Here is a 19,178-nt window from a genome sequence, read left to right on the forward strand (position 1 = left end):
AAGAAGATTGAGCATATTGCCAGTTTGGTGCCTACATGGTAATTCAAAGTAAAATATTAGTTATATTAAAAAATTTCCTGAAAATTGTTTGTTTACCTTAGGATGTGCTGCTTAAGGAAGGACCTCCTTCTCTTTGCTAACTGATGTGGAGTGATTCAACTGAGATATCATGTTGAGATTAGGGGCTAAGTAAATGAACTTTAGAAGTTTTCTCCAGTCTAGGACTCATGATAAAAAGCCAAAGTATGCAACAATCTTAAGTCATCAAGACTTCAAAGGACAAACGATATTAGAACAGGGACTATTTTCTATTTTATACACTGAAAACTTACTTTTCAATGATGCATCTCTCAGGCAAAAACACTGGCAGGTATGGGAATAAGTCGTCAACAATAAAAACTCATCATATACTGCAAATGATGTGATATTTGAAGCAACCTACAAAAGGTCAGGGAGGCAAAGGGGAGAGTTAGCTATATTACTTGGGGCCAAGACTGAAAAAGATTCAATGTCAGAACAAGCCTTGATACCTCAGTGTCATTGATGAAAAAGCGACATCTATCAGTCAGACCGAGGACACATTCCTGCAAAGAAATAAAATATGAAATTACAAACAATTCTAACCAAACTAGTTAAACCAAACTTTTCTATTACATGGTTCCATTGCCCTATGATTTCACATCTAGGTCCTTGTAATGCGGACTGAAGATGCCTAAGATGTGGTTGGTCCAGTGCAAAGTGTGCTATGAGGCCATCCAGTGCATCAGCAAGCCCCGCCGTTTCTATCTCCTATGCATGTCTCAAACGTATCACCTTTTGGCCCCTCACTGCCTCCACTCACAGCCACTTTCACTCTCCTCCCTTTCAACCTACTCTCTACTGGGCAGCCAGAATAACCTTTCAAACCATGAAGCACATCACACTACTCCCTGATTAAAATCATCAATTTCCAATCTATGTTAAATGAGCAAAGCCACGCTCTTTCCCATGGCCTATCACTAAGGACTAGCCATTGCTTCCGTTAGGTTCCTTGAGGAAGCTGAGCTCTCCTAAGCTCACAGTATGGATAGTTCCTCCTCCCTGGAACACTCTCCCTTTCTTAGAGATAGAACTTTCTTTTTCTTCACATCTCAGCACATACACCACCACCTTCTAGAGGCTTTCCCAGACCACCAAAAGTTGGTCTCCCCATCCTCACAGCTACCATCCTCTAACTAGCCTCAAACACTTCTCTATTCTCTACCATTACACCCTGCTCATTTACTTCATTCTCCTATCAGAAGGGACAGCCATGCCCGTATTGATAGATTAAAAATTCCAGAAGGGCAGGAACTAGTCAGCTGTTTGGTTTTGTAACCACTGTATCTACCACCGGCCACAATTATAGGCATTCTAATATTTGATGAATGATAACCTACTGAATCCTAGTTTCAAGATTACATTTCTGTTGTCCCCAAAAGTTACTTATCAACTAACTTTGAATGTTTTGTACAAATGGGGATAAAAGTCTGCCAATTGCATTTTTCTATTTTTGAATTTATACTTCCAAGGAAAGGAATCAACTAACTACTACATGCAATCTCCTAATCCCATTCCAGAGATTTAGAGGCTGAGGTTCAGGAAACTTCTCATTGTTGAGAGTAACTTCTCATTGTTGCCTTGAGATTTAGTGGACACCCAGGTCCACCTCCAAAGTACACACTCTTTCTACTTAATGCTATCAGTTCCTGGGTCACTGCTCTAAGTGGTAAGTTTTTCTGCCTGTGTTTACTTACCTCTCCTCCAACCATGGCCAGTTCGGTCTGTGTGCACGGATAAGGAAATCGAACAGGAAATCCACCAGGGTTCTTCCATGGTTCAACAGCCAGAGAGGGTGATTCTGCAGGATTGGCAGATGAGGTTTACCAAGAGCTGATCCGCTCTTTGTAAAAAAAAAACTGTTACATTAATACTTGCTAAAATACTTAACATGCAATTTAAATCACTTTCCAAATGTGTTTTGGAAACTCAGTAAAGTACTCCAGTTCATTACAAGAGAAAATACAGGGAGAACACACCAGCTAATTCTACTCTATAGATTAGGGTTTTTCAGGGTAGCTAAAAGACCTAATAATCACGGCAACACTGATAAGATACAAGTATATGTACTCAAGAATTAAATATCTACGTAAATCATAAACATGCTTTCCTAACTTTTTTTTTTTTTTTGCGGTACGCGGGCCTCTCACTGCTGTGGCCCCTCCCACCATGGAGCATAGGCTCCGGACGTGCAGGCTCAGCGGCCATGGCTCACGGGCCCAGCCGCTCTGCGGCATGTGGGATCCTCCCGGACCAGGGCACGTACCCGTGTCCCCTACATCGGCAGGCGGACTCTCAACCACTGCGCCACCAGGGAAGCCCCCGCTTTCCTAACATTTTGATACTCACCCCAAAGGTACTTAAGTATCTGACCACCAGCCACCTGCAGTGCTACTGACTTGGTCTTGGAGTTGCAACACAGACTGATTATGACCCCATCCACTGTCACAGATGAACTGACAAGAGTAAAATAAAAAACAAAGGAAGTGAAGGAAGTGTGAACAGACTGTTTTTCTCAAAAGTAGTGACATTTCATTGATTTTGCAAAACAGAAAAAGAAGCAATTTTCCTTTGGTGCTGCACTGCCTATTTCAATATAACATAAACACAATAAATGCACACACATATGTATATACACACTAATAGATAAACTATTGCAAGCGCAAGCCCAGGTAAAGCAATTACCTGTCACATGACATTTTCCACAATGTCAATAAGTAGGTGTCTACATTGTGAGGTCATCACTCCTATTCTGGCAGCAACTTTATATAACTTATTGCAACTTATTTCAATTTATTGCATTAAATAAAGCAGTGAATCTGTGGGAAAGTGAGCACGCTTAATACCTATATTGCTATTATATTCATTCATAGAAATCTGTGGGTCTCCCTTAATGGGAAGAGAGGAATCTGTTATTGCCATTATATTTTTTCCTGAGTCAATGAACAAGAGTAGACATGTCTTAAAGGAAGTGGAAGAGGTACGATAAAAGCAAATGGTGCCAATGCTAACATTTATTCAAAGAGTTTTAAACAAATCTACAAAAACCCCCAAGATGCCACAAATTTGGGGAGGATAAGTTATCTGAGAAGTTAAAGGAATAGACTCTGGAGGTACAATGGCTGGGACTGGATCCTGGCTCCACCTGCATTATCTCAGGCAAGTTACTTAAACTGCTCTGTGCCTCAGCTGTCTCAGCTGTCAAATGAGGGCGCCAACAGTACATACTTCAGAGAGGTGTTGTGAGAAATAAGTGAGTTAATACAGGAAAAGCATTTAAGAGGGTACCTTTTACAAAGCACAAGCTATAGTAAATGTAAGCTATAAGCTGATTGGGGGACTATATATTTGTCAAAGACATTAACATTTTGTATGAACAAAATAGTCTTTTTTGAGAAACAAAAGTCAAAGCAGCAGAAATATATTTTAAATGACTTCTCACTTCCTTTATAGCAAATGAGATGACCGCATTTACCTTCTACAAGATAATGATAAAAAATTTCAAATTTTTAGTAGTAGAAACATGCATAATTTAGGCATTTCTAATGTAAATTGCTCTGTTTTCCAAAGGAAGCCCCTGTTAAGTCTGTATGCAGCTAGAACATATTCTGCATCCAGACATATTCACAAAACCTTTAAAAATGTGAAGCATTACTGGGACTTCCCTGGGGGGCCAGCGGTTAAGACTCCACGCTCCCAATGCAGGGAGCCCGGGTTGGATCCCTGGTTGGGGAACTAGATCCCACATGACGCAACTAAAAAAGATCCTGCGTGCCACAACTAAGACCTGGCGCAGCCAAAATAAATCATAAATAAATAAATATTTTTTAAAAAATATGAAGCAGTATCATTCAAAGATTAGAAGTTAATGACTGCATTTGGAATATGCTTCATGTATACAATAAAGAAAGTTCCTAATTTTGCAACAACGGTTTTCAGAATTTAAACCTAACCAGCAGAACTTTAATTACATGTGAATCTGGGGATTACTATCAATGTATGCCGAAGGTGCCGAGTTTTGACACTGGAAACCTGAGGATTTCTCGGAGCTGTCCACACAACGCTATCTGGTGCACAACAGGGCTTGCGATACAGAAAACAACATTCATTAATGAAACCTGTTACGTGACAAAGATGCAGTCGGGAATCAAAATGAAACTCAGGGCCAGGGAGCTATGAAATTTTAGCAAAGAAAAACAGAAGAGGTTTTCTAGTAATAAATGCAATCAAGTGCCAAACAAAATGTATAGGAGGCTGGAAGAAGTATTTTGAAGTCACTAAATCAAAATGAAATGCATATATATAGATCTCATAGTCGATTTTAATAACTAACAAGGGTAATTAGAGTGGCTAATTCTCATAGGCTAATAATTACTCTGCTGGAATATAAGGTGAATGAAAATTTTCAACACACCTTAAAAATGTTTTGCCTCATCTCTTGGCATTTGTGCTATTTTTCACCACTTCTTGATGTATTTTAGTCTATATTTTGACATGACTAAAAACTAGACTTAACCCTCTTGCTAAATATGTCTAAAAAGGAAGCCACTGCCCCTCAACCCTGCTCACTGGAAGTAAAAAAAAAAAAAAGTCCCATGCTCATAAAAGAAGCCTAACTCTATCTGCTTATTAACACATGGAATACAGCGAATTGTTGGAATACCTAATGTTGAGCTGTCCCTGCTCGTCATCCATCACAGAAGGGGCCACAGTCAGGTGGTGAATGACAGACTGTGGGCTGGACTGACTGTGGCTCACAGCCAGGAAAACGTCTTCCTGAACCCAGGTGAGAAGGCCAAGCTTCAGTGGGTTTACTTCTTCATCTTCACTGTTCTCAAACTGAATTCTGTTTTAAACATCGAAGAATTTTCAAAACATGAATAAAACTTTAACATCACCGAGATTTTCCTGAATGAAGGATGAACCACTTTATATATAGTCAACTCCTAATTATTTGGAGGGACAAAACCTGAGGTAATGCCCAATACCAGAAAATCCAAAAATAATGTTTGCCTGGCTTAAGAATACAGTTTTCTAGTATTTAAAATTAAGTATCTTATACTCTGAGATCTTTAGATTTGAAGAGAACATTTCAAGAAACTGACTACACAAGAAAAACTGACAGCCCCAGGCCCTACACTAATAAACCCCAGCAGTCTTCCATGGTTACCATTTACCAGCATTCAAACCAGGCTTCAGCAGATATTTAGGTCTCAGCTGAACGGATCCTAAGCATCTCGTATCAAAATGACTAATTCGTTTGGGAGATGACTCCTTTGCCGCTAATGCCTTCCTCCTGGAGCATTCAGACACTGGAGGAGGGCCTGTTTTTACTACTTCACGCGGGAACTCACAATGGCTCCTTCCTGTCTTTCAGCTCAAGCAGCAGATCCTCAGCACCCACTAAAGCTGAGTCACTAGTCTGATCTTCCTACTCAAGCAGCTCTCCCTGGACTCAGTCTCTTCACTGCATTCAGCCCCACGCAGGAGCATTCCTGCCTCGGGTTCTCACTGACACTCTTCTGCCCACCACACTCAACATTCTCAATCCTTCTTTGGCAATCCTAAACCTATCTCTTTTTCAAGGTTCAAGGTAAGTTATTTATGCCCTTCATGAAATCTTCTCTAAATGACTTAGAGCTATCCTTCTCACAATTTTTAAAAAAATGTAACTATATTCTCAATTTCCTCATGCTTTCTAGTTTGCCTTAAATCTGTCCTCTAAACTTTCAAGTCTGTGAAATGAAATAATCCATGTACATGCTCTTTGAAAAACTACTAAGCATTATATAGACAGCTCCCAAATCATACACAGCTAGGAAATATATTTATTAAATATATTGCATATATTGGCATTTAAGAAATATTTTGTTATATTCAGTTATTTGCTCATTATTCCCATTAATTTAGAAATAAGTGCGCCCAGGAGACAAAGTACTGCGTTAGTTAAGAACATGGGCTTATTAAATAGAACACAATCAAATTCTGGGTTCTCACAGAAATGAACTTATAATTAATAATTTGGCTTCTGGGTCATTTTACAATGCCTATAGTGCACCTGAGGTATTCAATTATATCCAACTGTTTGTAGTACTGTTTCAATAGGAAAATGCATTCTGATTTGTAACATGAGAGCCTCAAAACACAGCAACCAAAAGTTCTGCATTGTAGGATGAAACAAACTAGAGACTGCATTAGGTCAGCCGCACATTAACAATGTACATATCCTCATTTGTGTAAGCAAATGCACTCTGCTCTACCATCTGCATCTCCACCTTTCCCATGGGATTTTCCCTGTTGAAAATCCCCCCACGGATGTTGGGGGAATGGGTTCTAAGTCAGCCTAAGACTTATGCTCCATTGCCACCCATCAGCATATATGATATTCAGATATATAGGTAACTGACTTCTCCAACCAGGCTGTAAAACCAGGACCAAGGTGTTGTATCTACTTCTTGTTCCACTGAGCAACAGGTACAGGATAAGGTAATAACAGCTGGCTGAATTTAGGACTAAATGCTGGCTGCTTCTGTGCCCAGAGGTCCAAGGCAACTAAGAACAACCTACTTGTAGCTCTTGTCCAGATGAGGTGTTCTAAGAGAAATTTTAAATCCATTTCCACCCACAGCTCCCAGTTTCACCGTAGAGTCTATGCTTGGACTATCACCTAGGAAAAAAAAAAATGCAAATACTATCATAGTAAACTACAAACATTTTTCCTGATACTAAGGATATGGAGTTCTGCATTTAATGGGCTCTAGAAGGTAATCCACTTTACAAATAAAGCAATCTAGAAAATAACCACATCTCAACCTCTTTCTTAAATTAAATTTCTGCCTACCTTTCAGGCTAAGAATTCAAAACTTATTTGAAAACAAGGCTACCACTGCCATGAGCCAGTATAACCTACGATACAACCATAGAATTCACAAATTTCAGGTTCTTCAAGTATATCAGGAAAGCAACTAGAAACTGGCAGCAATGGGACTGTGGAAGGACAACTAGATTAGATGCTAAAACACCTAAGTAGAGGTCCTTGTCCTTTCTTGCTCAAGCAGACTGCAAACCCTCCGGTGTGCTGTTCCCTCATATATAAAACAGAAAAGCTCCACCTCTGACACAGCTCCTAGGAAAGCTGTGAGATCGACCGAAAATACGTGCAATGGCAATGTTAAGGATGTAATGAGATACTACGTTCTTTCTAGGGTTGAGAATTATTCTTAAATAACTAACCCTTCAAATTCAACAAAGCAAAAGGAATTGTTCTTATTAGCCAGAGTAGGATTGAACACCCCCCACAAACACAGAAAAAACCCTGCAAGTCAATTAAACATCACAGTAAGAATGATATTAATTATAAACTTCAAAATTTTTGGAAGCCCTAGAGCTAATGCAACACCAAACTGTAATTTGCCTTCGTGTAGGAGATTTGATTCAGAACATCCTGATAACAGTTTCTGAACATACCACATTTATAAACAGAAATCTGGTTACTGGCATCTAGGACAGCGAGGTCATTGCTCTTTTTAGGGTGTGCCGAGAACACGACTTGATTTACAGGGTGTGGGAGCAGCAGTCGGTAGGTGCACATGGGAGGCGGAACCACACTCTGCCGGAAGACTGTCACCAATACCCTGTCTGCATGCGAGAGAGAAAGAGTATGAGACACATGGATGTTCAATTCGTAAAACAAGGCATCTGAACAGCACAGTACCACTAATTAATAATGGTGGTAGAAAATATACAGCGATTCTTAAAAGTAACTGTTGGTGTTTTTATCATGAATAAGCTTAAATACAGTGTAGAGGAGGGAAGTAAGTGTCAGAGCTCTGTCTATATCTAGCTATTGTCACCTCCAGGCCTATAGCAGTCCATCTCGGGGCTTGGAGTTTCAGGTGCCAGGGACTAGGGCAAGCAGGCCAAAAGGTCAGAGTTCTAGCTTTAAACCTGGGCCTGCAACCAAGCCAGAATAAACCAAAATCCTTAAAGCACTTCCCTGTGCATGGATCTGGTAATAAGGCATATGTGCGTAAGTCCTCTATATAGAACATACGATTGTAAAATCAGTATTATGATCACTACATAGAACATAAATTAGTACATCAACTCACGTTACAACCTTAGAAGCAAGTTTTCCTTTAGGTCATTAGCAATAAATAAACTGTCTATTCAGGAAAGACTGACTTTCCCTAGTTTCTTTCCCCTCACTAAACAAAAAGCCTCAACCTAATTAAAAAACACCAATCCAATCCGAGTACTAGGCAGATGTCTGTAACTTGAACTGAAGATACTGGAAAGGTATATAATTAGCAAGCAAATTATATATATAAATTAAATATATATCAAAAAATAAAGCAACATAATGGAGTGGTGTGAGGGTCAACGCAACCCTATGTCGGGGCACAAAGGCAAGGCTGACACACCAACGCCAGAAGCCTACTGTTGTCTTCCTCTCCACCCAGGGTCAGAAATGTCAATGTCTTCAAAGCCCAGACAGTAATGTGTAAAGGCCATGGTTGTAGTAGAAAAGGGAGTTGAGGGAGGCAGGGGGAGAGGAGAGACCATGGTTCTCAGGGGAGTACACGCCTCACCTAAGGGCGTTCCCATGCAATCAAAACCAAAACAAGTAAAAACAAACCAAACAACCAGAATAATCAATCAATCAAAAATCCTGCACTGTTTCAGTCAAACTACCACATCTGCAGGCTCCTGGCTCAGGCCCCCTGCGGGCCCACGGACACACTTTCCAGCTCCTTACTTCCATCAACAACAGCCACATTTGCCATGTCACTTAAATTCTCTCCTGAGCTCCGGTCAGTCGTCCAGTGCCAGTCATAGCAGAGGTAATGCCAGCCTTGACAGAGAACATGCAGCCGGTATGGGGTCACCGGGTCCCACATCAGAGACACAATCTTGCTCTTCCCACAGGTGCTGAAGGGCAGGCTTTGCTTGAGATACCAGTGATAGTTTCCAACAGTCCAGAGCTGAACTGCAGGGGAAAATGAAAAGGAGGCCATCAGAGGCAGGGGTCTGCGGACCAGACTTCGTACCACTTGCTAGAGAGGGATGAGGACACCCTTTTCTTTTTCAAATGACCCTTTCTGCTCAGCCTCTTCATTAAGATAATAATATTAACAATAATTGTTAAAGTATAGTTTGTCATGAGGATAAAATATTAAGCATCAATAAGGTCAGAAGCACATGTGTTCATTTCTATCTCTACCTTCAATCTTTATGATCATGATGATGGAAGGCTCCTACCACAGGACAGTGCTTTAGTGAGTTGTTTTTTTCCATTAAGACTTAGAAAGAAGAAAATTTGGCAATTAGATTAAAAGTATTAAAACACTCAATCCAAGAGCACTAGACTAGCATCACTATGTTGTATTACGCTTAAGACGCTTATTATTTTCTTCCAGGTGTTTTGCATGCAGTTATGTCCAAGGGAGATTAGCATGCAATTACCCTTAAAAGAACAAGACCAAAACCTGTAGTGCGCAGGAAATAGGAAGAAGTTGGTCAAAGAGTACAAACCCTTCAGTTATACGTTCCAGAGATCTAATGTATAGCATGGTGACTACAGTTAACAATACTGTATTGTATACTTGAAAGTTGCTACGAGAGTAGATTTAAAATGTTCTCACCGGGCTTCCCTGGTGGTGCAGTGGTTAAGAATCCGCCTGCCAATGCAGTGGACACGGGTTCGAGCCCTGGTCTGGGACGATCCCATCATGTCACGGAGCAACTAAGCCTGTGCGCCACAACTACTGAGCCTGCGCTCTCTAGCCCACGACCCACAACTACTGAGCCCATGTGCCACAACTACTGAGCCTGCGTGCCACAACTACTGAAGCTTGCATGGAGGCAAGTGGAGCAACTAAGCCCGTGCGCCACAACTACTGAGCCTGCGCTCTAGAGCCTGTGCTCCGTGACAAGAGAAGCCACCACAACGAGAAGCCTGCGCACCACACCGAAGAGTAGCCCCTGCTCGCCACAACTAGAGAAAGCCCGCACGCAGCAATGAAGACCCAACGCAGCCAAAAAAAAGTTCTCACCATACAACAAAAATGGTAATTATGTGAAGTGAAGGATGAGTTAATCAACCTTACTGTGGCAAACATTTCACAGTACATGCATGCATCAAATCATCACATTGTAGCTCCTGAATGTACACGTTATATGTCAATTTTATCTCAATAAAGCTGGGGGAAAAAAAGACCTAATCATGTCAAAGCCAACCTCTGTTAAACAGATGACACACATAAATGAAGATTTTAATTATATTAAGGAATTTCTTTTCTTTAAACATCTCCCTCATCACTAATTCTTAACTCAGCAATCACAGCAAATCCAACCTAGTTCTCAAACAAGGCTACTCCAATACTTCAACCTACCTCTGGGTTAAGTTAGACTACATGCTCATGCTCTGTGAGGACAGACGTTGTGGCTGTTCTTGCAGCTACACTTTTATCCTGAGCATATCACAGGGCCAGCCATTAACACCTGGTTAATCAGTGGTTCTCAACTCTGGCTACACATTAAAAAATCACCTGGGGACTTCCCTGGTGGCGCAGTGGTTAAGAATCCGCCTGCCAATGCAGGGGACGTGGGTTCAAGCCCTAGTCTGGGAAGATCCCACATGCCGCGGAGCAACTAAGCCCATGCGCCACAACTACTGAAGCCTGTGCACCTAGAGCCCGTGCTCCACAACAAGAGAAGCTACCGCAATGAGAAGCCCACACAGCACAAGGAAGAGTGGCCCCCCACTCGCCGCAACTACAGACAGTCTGCGCACAGCAACGAAGACCCAACACAGCCAAAAATAAATAAATAAATAAAATTAAAAATAAATAAATAAATGTCAGTGTTTACAAAAAAATCACCTGGAAGCTTTTTTTTTTTTAATTTAATACTGATGTATAGTCCCCATTATAACACACTGAGAGCAGCTCTGAAATAAGACATTGGTAGCATTTTTTTTTTCCTAAAGCTGCAGCCAGGGTTTAGAACTATTGTGTTGAATGAATAAATGAATGAATGAGCTTCTCAATAACATTTCAGTTAAAGTTCTATTGATTAAAAAGTTTGAAAGCCACTCAGAAAATAATCAAGCAAATGAAAAGATTTATGAAAAAAATGTTCAGTGCACTGCTATTGATGACAGTGAAAAATTACAAAACTTTAAATGTCTAACAACTAAGATTTAATAAACTGTAGCATAAATGAATATACAGCAATTTAAAATGACACAGATAGATATCTGAAATGGAAAGTTTGTGACACACCGTAAAAGCAAGTTACAAAACTGCAGGTATCATACCTACATATTTAACAAAAATGAGATCATAGCTTTACTGAGATGTATACATAAAATCTGGAAGACAAGAAACTTTAAATAGTGATTATTACTGAGTGACAGAATTACGGACGAACTCTTCTTCGTATCTTTATTTTCTAATGCTTTCACATATTACATATACACTGAAAAATACATATTTACAATTTGATTTGCAATTTAAAAGCTATAGAAGATTCTTACTTATATCTAATCTCATTTCTCTTTCACTTCCACAGTATTCCTTTGGCTAGCATTTTTATTTGCTACAGTGGTACCATCCATGAAGAGAAAGCACTGATGACTTGTGATAATTTACATGTCAACTTGGCTAGGCTATGGTGTCTAGTTGTTTGATCAAACACTAGTCTAGACGTTGCTGGGAAGGTATTCTGCGGATGTGATTAACCTTTATAATCAGCTGACTTTAAGTACAGCAGACTATCCTCCATAATGTGGATAAATATCAACCAAAGAGTTCATAGAGCCTAAGAGCAAAAACTAAGGCCTCCCATGGAAAACGGAATTTTGCCTCAAGACTGTAACAGAGAATCTTGTCTGAGTTTCCAGACTGTGGGCCTGTCCCACAGATTTTGGACTCAAGACTGCAACATCAACTCTTCACTGAATTTCCAACCAGCCAGCTTACGCTGATTCTATTTCTCTAGAGACCCTGCCTGATACATAACTGAAATCCATCCCATCAAAAGCTAACCACTCCCTCATCTCTACCTACCCCCCTCAGTTATCTCTGATTCCATTACAAGACTAAGTGAAAAGGATAAAGGAAACTCCATGGCCTACTACTTTCAATTACATTTTATGGGGCAGAAGGCTGAGGTACTAGAGCTGTCTTACCATAGGTTTTTAGAGTGGAATTTTCTTCCCTCTGAAGGTCTTCCAGCCAAACTGCAAGCACAGTGGAATCTGCATTCCAGAGAAGGTCATTAACCTAGTAGAGAAAAAAGACCTGTCACTGGCCTTTATGTATTTACCTCAAAATCTTTATGATAGCTGAATTCCCTGCTCTCACAAGTCAAATAATCCCACACTTGAGTTGATCCCTAGCTGTAAATTACTAACCTATGGAGTTTTTAAACAAATCTCTGTCATCATATGTAAAGGACTTCAAAAAAATGCATTATGTTTAAATACTTAACCAAATGAAGGTGACATTTTTAGACAATCAAGAATATTTGAATATGGACTAGATATTAGATAATATTAAGGAGTTATTACTAATTTTGTAAGGTATCATAATGGAATTGTGGTTATATTAAGAAAAATGTTCTCAATTGTTAGAGAAATGAATATTGAAAATATGATTTTTAAAATTAAAACCCTAGGAAATTTTTACAAAGTGTGTGTGTAGGGGGCGGGGCAGAGAGTGAAGAATAGATGAAAATAATTTTGCAAAATGCTGGTACATATCTGTTGAAAGTAAGTAATAGGTACATGGGAGTTCATTAAACTCTTCTCTCAACTTTTAATATATTTAAATTTTTACATAATTAAAAATTACCATGATTTGTTTTCGCTCCAGCAAAGATCCAAATGTCACACAACCTCCTTAAGGTTTACATGTTAAAAATGGCAAGTGTCTTTATCACTGGAAGAATTATGCTTTTGTCAAAATAAACAATAAAAACTGGCATTTATATTTCCTTTCTGTGTTTTATCTAGGGTGCGGAAGGAATGTTATTGCTTCTCTACAAAATCTCCTTAGGAAAAACAATTTGGTTTATAAAAAAAAAAAATTCAGTCATAGGAAGCCACTATTTTTATTACTGTCTACTCTGGGGCTTCTATCTACATACCCATATCAAATACAAATCTTCTTCTCTAGAGCTGTGCAAAGTCCTCTGAATTTGATGGTAAAACAACTCAGGCACCTACCTTAACCTCATCTTTAAAGAAAGGAAGTGTAAAATGTCCATGGAGAAGTCCATTTTTCTCAAAAAACACAACATCCTGCTGATTGGGTTTATCTTGCGTAGATGCAATCAAACTGCCTGAGGGCCTTAAAGCAAACCCAGAGTGTTAGAGCATCCAAAAGCTCATCCGGCTGGCTAAGAACAAGATGAAATTCAGAGAAACACTTTTTTCAGCAAAAACAAAAAGCCTCCATCCAAGGAAGTTTTAAATCCCATGTTTCCTGGCAAGCAGTCACCCTAGTGTGGGACTGTATCTGCCCAGAGGACAGAGTGCCTTTTCCTGATTTGCACAAGGGCTCTATTTGCCCACAAAGACTCACAGATTGAGACTGCACTTGGGTGACTTTAAAAGAACCAATAAATTATTTAAACCATTCCCAGTATAATGTCCTATAAAACCATAAACTATTTCTCTTTCAAGTATATGATTTCAGCAATATTACATGCTCAGGTAGGTATTTTTAAAGACTTCTAAATCTACTGAAAACACCTTGATCACCCCACCTTGTTTGTATTTGTCTCTAGAGTTTTAATTCAAATACATTTCTCTCTTTTCTCTGTCGTCCAACTGTCACTCAAATACTGGTGGGAAACATGTCTAAAACCTAGAGACCTAGGTTTTGCCTATAACAGATGCTGCTGAGGCAGAAAATATTTCTTCTATCTATAATCAGGACAGCCATATATCATAAGCAGGTTGTGACCTGCACAAGGGTACTAGGCCAACAGGTGAATTGGGCCCAAATCCAGCCCGCGTGTTCCTCAGCAAACAGGTCCCCTTAGTGTGGGAGTTTGTGCAGAGAAAGGAAGCCCTTTTCCTAGTTTTCACCAAAGCTCTGCTGCCCCACAGAAATTCACAGACTGCAACTTCCCTTCGAAGCACCACTTTCTGTTTTACACAGTGGCTTCATGTAGGCCCCGCCTATAACCTACAAAATGTGTGGGCCTTGGAATGATGAGGTCTGCGAAGCTCAGAATCTACTATTCAAACCACATTCAGACTTCAGGGAACTAAAAAAGAAAGATACAGGCTTACAGTCAAATGAGAAAAAGTAATTATCTCTTTGTGTTTTATAAACACCTACATTCAGTAGGTACCACCACTCCCACCCTAGTACCAAGAAATCTCTGGCAAGAAGTTAAGAGGTTTCTTCTCCCACTCACTTCCAAGCCAGAGCAGGTCCCAGTCCTGCCACAGGCTCACTGGTTGACTGTAAAGCAAACTCCCGGCTCCACACTCTGACCTTTCGAGCCCCTGTGTAGTAGAGAGAGGGAGAAAAACAACAATGGCAAAATTTAAAGCATTGTGATAAATGTTGTCAAGTCTGAACTTCCAAACACCTTCCTTATTAATAAAAACTGTCATGGTTTCACAAAGCCAATTAGATGAATCTTGTTAAAAATTCGTACCCAGGGCTTCCCTGGTGGCATAGTAGTTAAGAATCCGTCTGCGGGGCTTCCCTGGTGGCGCAGTGGTTGAGAGTCCGCCTGCCGATGCAGGGGACACGGGTTCGTGCCCCGGTCCGGAGGATCCCACATGCCACGGAGCGGCTGGGCCCGTGAGCCATGGCTGCTGACCCTGCACATCCGGAGCCTGTGCTCCGCAACGGGACAGGCCACAACAGTGAGAGGCCCATGTACCGCAAAAAGAAAAAAAAAAGAATCCGTCTGCCAATGCAGGGTTCGAGTCCTGGTCCGGGAAGATCCCACATGCTGTGGAGCAACTAAGCCCATGAGCCACAACTACTGAGCCTGCGCTCTAGAGCCCGCGAGCCACAACTACTGAGCCATGCGCCACAACTACTGAAGCCCGCGCACCTAGAGCCCGTGCTCCACAACAAGAGAAGCCACTGCAATGAGAAGCATGTGCACTGCAATGAAGAGTAGCCCCCGGTCGCTGCAACTAGAGAAAGCCCGCGCGCAGCAACAAAAGACCAAACACAGTCAAAAATAAATAAATAAAATAAATTTATAAATAATAAATTTAAAAAATTTTTTAAATGCTTTAAAAAAAATTCATATCAAACTGGTAGGAGGCTGGGCCAAATAGCCTCAAAGAACTCTTCTGATTCTTAGCTCTATATTCATTTAACACCTGAAGCAGCACATTGTTACCTCATGGGTGTAATGAAAGAAAACCCTCAAAGCAAAAGTAAGAAAAATTTATTTCCATACCTGTCTCTGGGCAAACAACACTCACAGCAAAAAACTGTCCATCACCACGCCAGGTAACTTGTGGTCTATGGTCATCCCAGGGCAAAGCAGACTCGTGCTAAAGAGAGAAAAAAACACAAATGTTACTGGTGGCCTTAAATGGCCCAGAATCAAATAAGCCTCAGGCTATTAAAGTTAAATCTTTTATATAAGGTTTAAGCTATCTAGAAATCGAGTTTCACAGAATCCTCAGGAACCCTTCCAGAAGGGCCCTTAGACCCAAAAATCAAGAGAAAAGAACTTAAAACCAAACAAAACAAAATCTTTCCCTGGACATTAAAAAGTGGCCTCCAAGCACAGCAACAGGGAAAAAGAGCTACATATCTAGATATTAAAAATAACGAGCTGAGGAATCTATCAGGTAACTATATAAGAAAATTAATGTTTGTCTAAATTTAAGAGGGTAGAGTTTTATTCACTGAGTAAACTTCACAATGCTGCACAGAAGAGTTAAGAAGATGAGAGGAATGTGGGCAGGGAAGAGCCAGAGGAGATAAAGCCAGCAGCAGTGATGAAAACATGGACAAGCTCCGCATTCTGCAGCACTGAAAGAAGAAAGGTTTCCAGTGCCACTTGCATCTCAGTCCCGAATGCCTTGAAGACAGAAGCCAATTCTGTGGGGTTGGGGACGAGTGACCACCTGAGCATCCATCATCACATTCCAGTGACAGGCTAAGTCAGAATGGTGCTAGTGCCAGAAACTGCACAGTAGGGAATACACAGCAGCCTAACAAGATTTATTCTCAATGAAACTGCCCTGCGGTATACACAGACTTCCTCTAGTGAAGGGTTAGGAGACAATATGAGTTACACGGAATGTAGCCAGAAATAAATTAAGGATGGAAAATGTAACGGCAGGCAGTGTATGATTTCATCTATCCTAGAAGGTCAGCACAGGGAAATCTCCACATGTAATATAGACAAAGTGCTTCCATTTGCTCAGGTCCACATCTGGGGATTATCCTCAATTCCTCGCTCTCTCTCTTACCCTACATCTGATCTATTATCAATAAATCCTGTAGCTCTATCCTTCAAAATGTATCCAGAAAGAAGGAAAACATAGAGTTTCATCCAGGAAGAGAAATCAGGAAAAAAAAGACTAATATATACATATATAGGAAAAGTATAAAAACATGCATGTGAATTATCAACAGTGAACGCAGGGCAGCAGCTCCTTCTGGGGAGGAAGGGGGAAGGTATCAGGAAGGGATACAGAGTGCTTCATTTCTGTCTGTGGTGAGTTATTTTTTTAAATGAATATTGGTGATACTTATTCTCTATGTGAAAAAAAATAACAAAACAACTTGGCAATAAAAAAGAAAAAAGGATCTTTCTAGGATGACTTATTCCCTAAGGTCTCCAAACAGCTTGTTTTACTAGAGCAGAAGAGATCTGTCCATTACCGCCCTCTACCTGTGAAACAGAGCAGGACCCGATGGTCCCCCCAACCCCATGTCCTCAGCCTGCCTTTTGTCTGCAGAAAAACTTTAGCCAAACAGTAAGTTTAATCAGAGAAGTGAGAAAATGCAGAAACAAAGGAAAACAGTCCAACATGACTAAATAATAATAGTTTAGGCATTAAGCACAGTCAAGGACCTTTTTAGTTCCTCCTCAAGGGCTACAGATAATATTCTGAGCCATATCCTGTGAGCTGTCTTATAGATACTGAAACCGCCACCAGGTGGAAGAAATTAACTACATGATGACCAGACTGTGGCCATGACATAAGCTGCCACAAATCCGAGAACTGGCCTCCAAGAAATGGGAACAAACCGACCCTGGAAGTAAAGACTAACTGTACTTAATAATCAAGATGACGCTGGTCAGACCACCGCATGACCAATTTCAAGATGACTGTCAGAGCAGCCTGTACTGTTTCTGCATGTAGCGCCCCCTCGGCCTTTAAAGCTCTTGCCCACTGGTTGTCAGGGAGGGGAGTCGGCTTTTGGACAAAAATCACCCCCCAGCTGCTGGCACCCAGCGGAATAAAGCAAACTTTCCTTTCCACCAACTTTGCCTCTTTATTGGCTTTAGAGCGGCGAGCAGCCGGACCCCACTTTTGGTAACACCTGGACACCTAAGAGCTCCTGGTGGGTAGCAGAACTTCTATTTGTTCGAAAGAAGGTTCTTTATCCATCAGACCAACCTTACCATTTGCATCTGAAAGGCGGCTTGCCTGCCTTCTGATCCATGGAACTGCGTCTCCTTCCTGCCCCAGCCAACAGTGATGAACTTGCCTAGAGAACAAGTGAGTGAGAATATGCAAGACAACCAATAAGCTAAATAAAATAATAGCAGTTTCATGGCTATTCTTCATGAACTTGGGTCCTCTGAGACCTCTCAATAGATTGACCAGCAGTCAATATTTTAAAAACCTACGTTCCATATTATATACTGAAGTGATTCTGAAGACTTTGAAATGCCCTTATTTTGGAAAGAGCTTTACTGCCATTGTATATAAATTCCCTTGATGACAGTCAGCAATCCATCCCCACTTTACAAGGAGAATGAAACATGAAGAATCTATGCAATATGTCCACAGATAACAAAACATAAAACTCAAGAAGACAAGAGCTGGGAATAAAATTCCAATCGTAAGTTCAATCCACTAAATGTATCCAACCTCCCTGCTAGTGTTGGAGACCATGATTGTGGAATTCAAGCCCTCACAGAGACTGACACACCCTAGTGACAGAGGCCAAAATTAGAACACAGGGCTTCTGCCTTCCAGGCTGGGCTTCTTTCTAAATTATAATGCTGATCTTACATAAAATACAGAGTCAGTTGCTGAAATAATGCAGCCTTCTGTTCCTGAAGGTAGGACCTGGCATCCACCTATAAGAGGTACTTACAGAGATGCCCCTGAAAGCATCGGCCAGATCCAGGACCCAATATCTCCCTCCTACAACTGATGCTGATTCTGACGAAGCAGAGCTGTTTATAATTTCTATAAATTATGGGTCAGCATGACCGTTTCCTGTCTGCTCTGCTTGGGCACACCCAAGTACTGCAGTATCCCAAAGCATACCTTGCTGCTGTATACAAATAGTAGTACCTATCCTGGTGCACACCCCTGCGCTTCTATCCGAAAGTTTCCACAGAGAGATAAAGGGTCAAGGAGTGAAGCAAGACAACTTTTCCAGTGGGATCAGATGATAAGTGGTGGAGTTACAGCAGGAATCAGCAAACTACAGCCTGCATTTGCTTTTACAAATAAACTTGTATTGGAACACATACCCATTTCTTTATGTACTATCTTAAGTGCTTTCACACTACATCAGCAGAGTTGAGTAGCTGCAACACAGACCATATGGCCTGAAAGCAGAAAACAATTACTATCCAGTTCTTTACAGAACAAGTTTGTCGACACCTGGGTTAGAAGAAAAATATCTATTCACCGCTCCACAGAGTGACTTTTTGTACTGACAAATACATTTCTAAGACCTAAGACCCTGACTTGGACTCCCTCTCCTTTGCTTTACTCTATTAGATTTCTTATGAAAAAGTCGGTGGGATGAGCCAGGCCCAGAGCACTTTCCCATGCAGAGATGTGTTGGTTACTACCTCTATGACTACCCTCAAAGCTGGATGCCCCAGAGTTCCACCCCGGGCCCTAG

At 40.8% G+C, this 19,178-nt stretch overlaps 1 protein-coding gene across 1 annotated transcript in view; it reads right to left on the reverse strand.

The window, feature by feature from the left end:
* ELP1 (elongator acetyltransferase complex subunit 1) overlaps positions 1 to 19,178 on the reverse strand; it is a 66,230-nt gene that overhangs the window by 36,384 nt on the left and 10,668 nt on the right. The window contains exons 6-18 of the mRNA XM_030859089.3: positions 17,713 to 17,798; positions 15,523 to 15,619; positions 14,512 to 14,602; positions 13,310 to 13,433; positions 12,272 to 12,365; positions 8,837 to 9,067; positions 7,546 to 7,716; positions 6,646 to 6,745; positions 4,742 to 4,924; positions 2,428 to 2,534; positions 1,776 to 1,879; positions 531 to 584; positions 333 to 438 (exon numbers count right to left, since the gene is read on the reverse strand). Of these exons, the coding sequence (XP_030714949.2) occupies positions 333 to 438; positions 531 to 584; positions 1,776 to 1,879; positions 2,428 to 2,534; positions 4,742 to 4,924; positions 6,646 to 6,745; positions 7,546 to 7,716; positions 8,837 to 9,067; positions 12,272 to 12,365; positions 13,310 to 13,433; positions 14,512 to 14,602; positions 15,523 to 15,619; positions 17,713 to 17,798 (1,548 nt within the window). The remainder of the gene's footprint in view (positions 1 to 332; positions 439 to 530; positions 585 to 1,775; positions 1,880 to 2,427; positions 2,535 to 4,741; positions 4,925 to 6,645; positions 6,746 to 7,545; positions 7,717 to 8,836; positions 9,068 to 12,271; positions 12,366 to 13,309; positions 13,434 to 14,511; positions 14,603 to 15,522; positions 15,620 to 17,712; positions 17,799 to 19,178) is intronic.

The sequence above is a fragment of the Globicephala melas genome, chromosome 6 (assembly GCF_963455315.2).
Source record: "Globicephala melas chromosome 6, mGloMel1.2, whole genome shotgun sequence".
Lineage (NCBI taxonomy): Eukaryota > Metazoa > Chordata > Mammalia > Artiodactyla > Delphinidae > Globicephala > Globicephala melas.